Genomic DNA, 7,649 nt, shown 5'->3' on the forward strand with positions numbered 1-7,649 from the left:
AATCGTACGTCCAAGAAGCATCGTGCGAGCGTTGTTACGGTTTACCCACACGCAGCAGCCGGCGGCAAAGTGCACAAGCGGTCTGACTGTCCCCTCTATCCGCCACAACTTACAGGTAAGAACGCTACGGGTTCAAAATGTCCCCCAAACGCACCGTTTTGAAGGAAGATTCGTACCCTTGAGTCGGCCACAGGTGTTCCGGGTTGTCCCAGGTACCGTTGTTTGGCGTGACAAGGCTGGAATGTTCGATTTTATACAAAAATGTGAGAAATTCACCCGTCCGGAAATGGTGGGTGGATAGCGGGAACCTCAGAGCGCCCTCCCCGCCGAAATTCAATGATTGTCACCCAGCCGTATCTCTCTTGCCGCAAGTTCGAACCATTCTTTGTGGAACTCATTCAAAACTTTGTGTGGAAAGTTTTCATGTAACTTTTGCACCGCTGTTTTGAAGATTTGTCTGTTTTCTCAACAGGAAGTGAAGTAGCGGGAAATGCCGAAGTCTTTCCTCGTGAAGTGTCGGAGCTCCCTTCGGGAGGGCCCGCCGCCAGTTTACCCGGACACAAGCTACTTTTCAGGTGAGTAAAGATGCTACTTGGCAACTTGAACACGTCTGTGGCGTTATTATGTTTGTAGTTTTCATCGTAAATCTCGGACAGCGGATTTGATGGACTTATGAGATTGTAGCAGGGTCTATCCCTGGGATTATGCTGGTACATAGGAAAAGATTTGTTCCGCTAACTGTTATGCAAGTAACTCTCTTAACACAAGTTTATATGAGTTCAGCGATCGACCAAAATGTGACTTTAGAAATTAAGTGCATATTGCAATATATTTCAAATGCCACAGTAGATGGTGTATTGATTTGATTTTTATTTGCTAACCCTTTCCATGGTGAGCCCTCACTCTTGCGAGTCGCAGCAGTTTTGCTACAAGGCAGCTTCTGCGTGCGCACAAACTTTGTGGCAAGCACGTGGCCACTGTGAGGACGAACGTTACATGTTGGGAGTTCAAAAGGTAGTGACAAAATGGTGGTTAGGTAGGAAACGGCTACCTGCACGCGTCTTGCCCCAAAATGGCTACTCTTAGACCGGTCGTACCGCTACAAACTGCGCGCAGGAATTCTCTCCGTGTTGGCAACAAACACTCGCGGATTAGACAAGACAGGCGCATTGCCGGTGCAGGTTGGGGAACGGGGCCGAAACATTGCAGAAGAGCGACTACCTGGATCTTAAACATCAAAACACTAACGGAAAAATGTACCTAACAGCGTCCAAACTGTCGTTTATTGGAGTAATAGTGTTCTATAAGAGGCCATGTCTTTCTGAGTGAGCCCTTAACATGAGAATACACTTTGACGAAGAGACTTTCCTCTTCAAAACGTTAGAATTACGATCTTTCTGTCAGAGATGTACTTGTGAACCGAACAATAGGTACGATTCACAGAACGTGAAGTTTTCAGATAGTTTGTGATGTTGTTTGGCAAAGGTGTAGGTGTGTCGCCAACCATGTCACTGTGTCGCCCATGCCCCAAGGGGGAAATGCCATGCAAATGGCCGCACCTTGCAGACACTAAGTCCGCTTCCCTTCATTGACCCCGTTGGTTTTCAGCCCAACCAAAACACTTCTCCAAGCCCCCGTTACAACCGGTTTGTCAGTTGTATTGCCGTTTGAAATCCTCTTGTTGTTTCGTGGATTTACATCGGACAAGAAGTGGAGATTTTGGCGGGATTTGTGCGGTACAGGTGGGCGTGGATGGGCGACAAACGGTGCCTCTGGATCTCCGAAAGCGGTTTGGCAGGAACGTACCAATTACACCATCTTGACGGGGGTGTCAAAATCAGCGATAAAATGCAAAGAATACTACAGCTCTCTGATCGAGAAAAAACAACCACACACAACATTTAGAGTACAATTCAGTACTATGTTTGAGATTAATAAAAAGTGTATCGGGACAAATCAGAATCGATCACAGTCGTTTTCAGTGAAGCTTAGGGAAGATGACCCTTCTCGGAAAGGTTGGACGCGTTTGAACACAAAAGAAGGGAGATGGACAGGGTAATTTACCTTTGTACAGCGGAGCATCCATACCTGTAGGGTATGGATAAATTGTCCTACAATCTTTACTGTAGCCGCGGTTTAACCCAGGTCACCGGTAGAAAGGAATTGAGAAGGGATAAACTCAAAAGAGGGCAGAGAAAGTACACAGCATCAGCATGAAGAAATATTTGTAAAGACAGAAATGACTCCATGAATCTCCCTTTTACTGACTTGAAACTGATTTTTAGATAGTTTTTTTTAAGAAACTAAGTATTTTCAAGGATGACGAGATTTCCAATCTACCGGAATGATACGGTTTGGAATGACAGAGGTGCAGACGATCGATCATTTATTTTTTCCTTCTCCTGTGTTTCATATTCTTTTGTTTTGTAAAGAGAAGCCCGTACAAATGATTTCGTATTGTAAAATACCAGTATGTCTATTAACTAATTGTCACGAACAAACAATAATCTTGTCCGATAGTTTAAATTCCTCTACAAAGAGCCGCATAATTTTTGATAGGTCTCCAGTATGTTTTGCTTTGTACTATCAGAAACTGACGTCAAAAGGTCAGAAGACAGTTGAACTTTGTGGACGGTCCCCTGTAGTCTGCCGGTTGTCTTTTAGTCTGAAGTTCCCGCCCAAGGATCGCCCAAGGCTCCTCAACGGTCCGGGCGGAACAGTCCACTTTATTACAGCCAGGGGGTGGGACCAGGGAAGATATTAACTTTTTCTGCAACACAGATAGAAAACTCTATCACAGACATCAAAGAGTTTCGTACTTACGTTTTTTATTAAAATGACTTAAAACGAAGAACAGCTAGTAAGAAAGATGACGAAAACGTCAGTAATGATGCTCTAGGGTTGTCAGTAATTGCCCGTATCTTCTTCGCGGCTGGAATCCAAATTGCCGGTAAGACTGGTTCTTCAAAGGTTTGCGTCTTTTCACCTGGCCATCGCGAGAGACAACGGTCTTATGCACAGGAACGCCCACCTTTTGTCTTCCCCGCAGAAACAGTTACAGTCCGCGTTTCCTGTCTTGTTGACGGATTAAACAGCCTCTCGTACACCAGCCGCTACCAAATTCCTCGTTTGTTTGGAAACTAGAGTTGCCATAGCAACCGGAACTTCGGCAAATCGATCGTTTAGCAGGAATGATGATATTTATATATAAATGTTTTGACAGCTAGGTATACCTAGACAGTAAAACGGGCTTCTTTTTTCACTCTTGTTGGTATTTCTTTACCAAGCGAAACACATCCTCCACATTTGCATGCAGTTCTAAATCATCACGCAAGGTGGCGCATCGACAATGACTTCACGTGTTTCTTCATGTGTTGCGTTTTTAAAACATGACGTTAACAATTGTCTTTCCCCCACCCCACAGTTCAGCTATCCCCACCCCCGGGAGCCGTCGCTACTTTCGAGTTCCAATCTACCTCTGGCAGCACATCAGCGCATGCGCAGCAAACCGTCCCACCAGAGAGCTCCAGCTGTGCGTCCGAGAGCGCCGCCCTACCGGCAGAGGTAGGAACTACATCTTTTAAGACACTTTAATTTTTGATAGACCAACACTTATTTCTTACGATTTGTATACTAAGTTTTGAAGGGCTACATGTATCCATTGGTTGTTGTCGTCTCCTATGTAGTGTGGTTGCAATTGATGAAAAACCTGACCATATGAGAGATCCTAGCGAAGTTAGCTATAGACATCTACTATGAGATTCAATTAAGGGCACAGTGGGCTAAATTCGGATCTTTTACTTTTGCAGGGATCTAAGAAAATCTCCCCAGCCAAGACAGAGAACAACCGAAAGACCAGTAAACCCGTTGCCAAGGTTACGGGGACACAGTCTACCGCTAAAAATGAGCGATCCGCCAACCACACAAAACCACTCAACGAAGCTCGCCCCTTCGTCTGCGCTCTCTGCGGCAAGGACTTCGCCGTACAGCGCATGCTCAACAGACACATGAAGTGCCACAGCGCCACCAAGCGGTACAAGTGCGAACACTGCCCCAAGGGGTTCAACGACACCTTCGACTTGAAACGTCACGTGCGCACACACACGGGTACGGATTCAGACGACTTCTTTCCTGATAAATATGATGGCCGTGAAATTGCGGACCATTGATTTCCGTTAGTTTGTTTTTGTAACGAGTGGAAGTTAGAGCTGAAAAAATCTCAGTGTATTTGTGTATGACTGTGTACGTATACGCAAAGTTAACCTCCTGGTATACGCATGTGTGTCACTGTGTGTGTGTGAAACGTGTGCGTATGTGTGCGAGTATGTGTGTGCGCGCGCGCGTGTGTGTGTATGGATATGTGTGTGTGTGTGCGTGAGTGAATGTGTTTCATTTCGCACATCTTTCAAGTTGTGCTTTCGCAACGGATGCTATTTCTGCATCTGAGTGATGGAACATTTATTTCAAGAATCGCTAGGCGGCGTTGTTAAGCTTTACACCGCTTGTCACCTTACAGGAATCCGGCCGTACAAGTGTGAGGAGTGCGGGAAGGGGTTCACCCAGCGGTGTTCCCTGGAGTCTCACTACAAGAAGGTGCACGGACTCACTCTCAGCTACGGCTACAAGGAACGCAGGGAGAAGGTACGTCTGCACCGAGACTCGGTTTATGACATCTGTATGTTTAAGCTATTAGTTACATAACTGACACTCCTGTAAGAGAACAAAGTAGTCAAGAAAACATTTCCCCTTTTCATATTCCTTCCTTCCTTCATTCATTCCTTCATTGATTTATCTGTTCTATTCCCTTGTAGTTTCCCTGTCTTTTCAGTCTACGACCCATTATTTTTCTCAAACCGTCTGCATTCCAACACAAATTCTTGGTAGGACTAGTCTCTACAAGACTGAATCCGCTGGCTGTTATAGGGAAAAAAAATTGCCAGGGGAGTTTTGCTACCAGAGTCTTTGGCCGGTAGTGGACATAAACTTTAGCGTGGACTGACCCCCTGTCCGATCTTCCAATTTTTGGGGCGAATTCTACTCTTCCCGCACCCCTGTAGGACGGCCTAGGCCTGGTAGAGGCTAATTTACGGCAACGCTAACGTTTCCCCTGTCTCTCTTCGCCATAGATATAGTACTAATGGATATTCCCTAGTAACTAATCAAACAACCAACCAACCAAACAAACAAACAAATATTGTCCCTCTTCTCTTCAGATCTATGTATGTGAAGAATGCGGGCACGCCACCATGAGCCCTGAGGAACACCTGGAACACCTGAAACAGGTGCACCCGGAGAACCCCGGCCTCAACAAGAGCTTCGAGAGGAAACACCTGCTGAAGAAACAGACGGACGACTCGAAGGACGAAACCGCGTCAACTCCAGGTGACGCGGAAACAGATAGCGACGACAGCACGAGTGACAAAAAAGAAGAGGGTAAAAGAAAGGACAATGGAAAACAGAAACTGCCAGCGGCGAAGAGGATACGGGCGGAAACAGCCGCGTGAGATTTCTAAATATACAAGTGACATTGTTTCAAGATTTACGTTTGAGTTCATTCGACAACTCATTTACAATTCCACCGATATGTAGCTGTTATAATCAACTTTTCTTTTGTCAAATTGTGTAGATATCATTATACATATTCTTGCCATGTTGAAAAAAAGGTTGTCTGTTGACTTCTGTTCGTCAGTAATTTACACAAGACGTCACAGCCAAAATATGTGATAGAACCGTGTCAAACCAACTCATCTTTACAATCAAAGTTGTAAGGGAATTGGAAATTATCCACCGAAGGAGTTAGCCATAATATTTCATTTACTATATGAAGTTACGTTTAAACTTGATCGTCGCTATCTCAACATTATTCTTGGAAAGTTGTGAGCTATCCGGAACGCAATGCATGCTGGGGATTTTGTAGTGTCAAAGGTTAAGTCGGTAGTGCATTGTGGGAATGCTTACTTCCATGAAGTAAAAGAGCTGCATATCAATTTTCGTCATGCAGGGTTGGGGACATTCTATTTTCTTATATCAGTTCTAGGTACTGGTTATGCTGCTTCTAAAATATATATACTTGAGAAGGAACATTAACCACAGAACGTCTTGCACCAAGTTTGAATAATAGTATTTCTAAAACCTTTAGTTAACATGTTGCCATATATTTGTAACGCCAAAAATATGAAAAGATGAATAGTTGACGCAAATTTGAGCGAATATACGTGTAACACTATATCAAGGCTTCAACATATCCCGGGCAATGCAGGGCGTATCTATGGGCGTATCAGACTGGTGTATTTGGACGGTAGATTTTCATAGTTTGATATCATCATCATCATTGATATAGAATGTGCAATATCCTATGGATACAGAATTCTTGCTACCGCTGCTATGCACTTCTCATTGTACATACCATATAAGGGGTGGATGCGGCCACGTGTGGGGGTTTGCATATATTAGCATATATTAATCTATTTTTGGAAGTGATGAACTGTGGTGCAATATTACGAGACGTTGGTTATAGAGGATGGACAAGGGGTTCGCTTTGGGATACCTTCGGTGCCAATAAAGAGAGTTTAGATATGAATCGATGTGGTGTGTTTTATTACCTTCGCCGAGAAGGTCATATTTTGGGTAGCGTTTGTGTGTTTGTATGTAGAAGACCAGCATAACTCGAGAATGCCTAGATTGATTGTATTGATATGTGGGTAGGTCTTGATAAGACCTGTAAACGATTAGATTTAGCCCCCCCCCCCTGAAACAAGGTGGGGTAAGTGGGTAAAAAAGAGACAAACTTTAGACAATCCATAAACAGGACACCACAAACTGCCAACGTAAAACCATCACCTAAATCTCAACAGTGACAATACATTGATAAGTAACACGCGCAGCAGTAGGTATTCGTCAGTTTTGCAAGACTATGAATATACACATTCTACATACACAGTGTACTTATTGTTTGTTTTTACGCGTTGAACGTCTGAGTTCTGAGGCGAGTCTCCACTTTTCTTTCCACTCCCACCCAGTTTATAGTCCACCATAAGATTATAATATAATCAGAAAGGGAAACAAAAAATGCCGGAAAATTTTAGTACATGCAGAAGCAATTACGAAGTCGTCACCGGCAACAATTGGTAAAATCGACTACACGTACAGTTCTGTAGGCATTTCTGCAGTGAGTTGTAATAGAATGAGCGAAAGAGTTTCTTTTTCCGTGTAAAGTCGACCTTGCCATTCAAAACCAGACATACTCTAACTTTATCATAGTGAGTGACGATCCAAGTCGGACTTCCTTTGATCCATTTTTCCGTAAATGGCTGTATGACGTCACGGTCTCCTGGCAACAAAGTTGATTGTTATCGCTCTACAACGCGGAAATAAATATGTCCGTTCAGCACTGAGTTGTAGGATAGCCTGTCTCCAGGATGTTGCTGAAAACGGAGCAAAGGTTATCATATCATAGGCGATTCATGGGTTTACATGCATTCTTGACAAGTTTTGTCAAAAGAGGAAACTTTTGAAAAAGAAACTTTTGAAACATTTACTAGTCACTGACTTACAAGACAAACAACGTGTGCTTGTGCTTCAAAAGCGTGGTTCCTTAAGGTTTCAAATTGTTCCGAGTGGCACCCAGAATGATGGACTAAGAAATAGAA

General features: G+C 43.8%; 1 protein-coding gene across 1 annotated transcript; it reads left to right on the forward strand.

The window, feature by feature from the left end:
- Nucleotides 1-6,580, forward strand: LOC118403604 (putative transcription factor Ovo-like 1). Its single transcript, XM_035802373.1, has 6 exons — nt 1-115; nt 473-575; nt 3,425-3,564; nt 3,810-4,107; nt 4,517-4,641; nt 5,214-6,580. Exons 2-6 carry the CDS (start codon nt 491-493, stop codon nt 5,502-5,504), a joined length of 939 nt encoding a protein of 312 aa, XP_035658266.1. The 5' UTR covers nt 1-115; nt 473-490; the 3' UTR covers nt 5,505-6,580.
- The last annotated feature ends 1,069 nt before the right edge of the window (nt 6,581-7,649 follow it).

Source organism: Branchiostoma floridae, chromosome 16 (genome assembly GCF_000003815.2).
Source record: "Branchiostoma floridae strain S238N-H82 chromosome 16, Bfl_VNyyK, whole genome shotgun sequence".
Classification (NCBI taxonomy): domain Eukaryota; kingdom Metazoa; phylum Chordata; class Leptocardii; order Amphioxiformes; family Branchiostomatidae; genus Branchiostoma; species Branchiostoma floridae.

Excerpts from the sequence above, each read along its gene's own strand:
- LOC118403604 (XM_035802373.1), top strand. The coding sequence starts at position 491 with ATGCCGAAGTCTTTCCTCGTGAAGTGTCGGAGCTCCCTTCGGGAGGGC. Across the intron at positions 576-3,424 it reads GGACACAAGCTACTTTTCAG|TTCAGCTATCCCCACCCCCG; the intron begins GTGAGTAAAGAT and ends CCCACCCCACAG. Across the intron at positions 4,642-5,213 it reads ACAAGGAACGCAGGGAGAAG|ATCTATGTATGTGAAGAATG; the intron begins GTACGTCTGCAC and ends TCTTCTCTTCAG.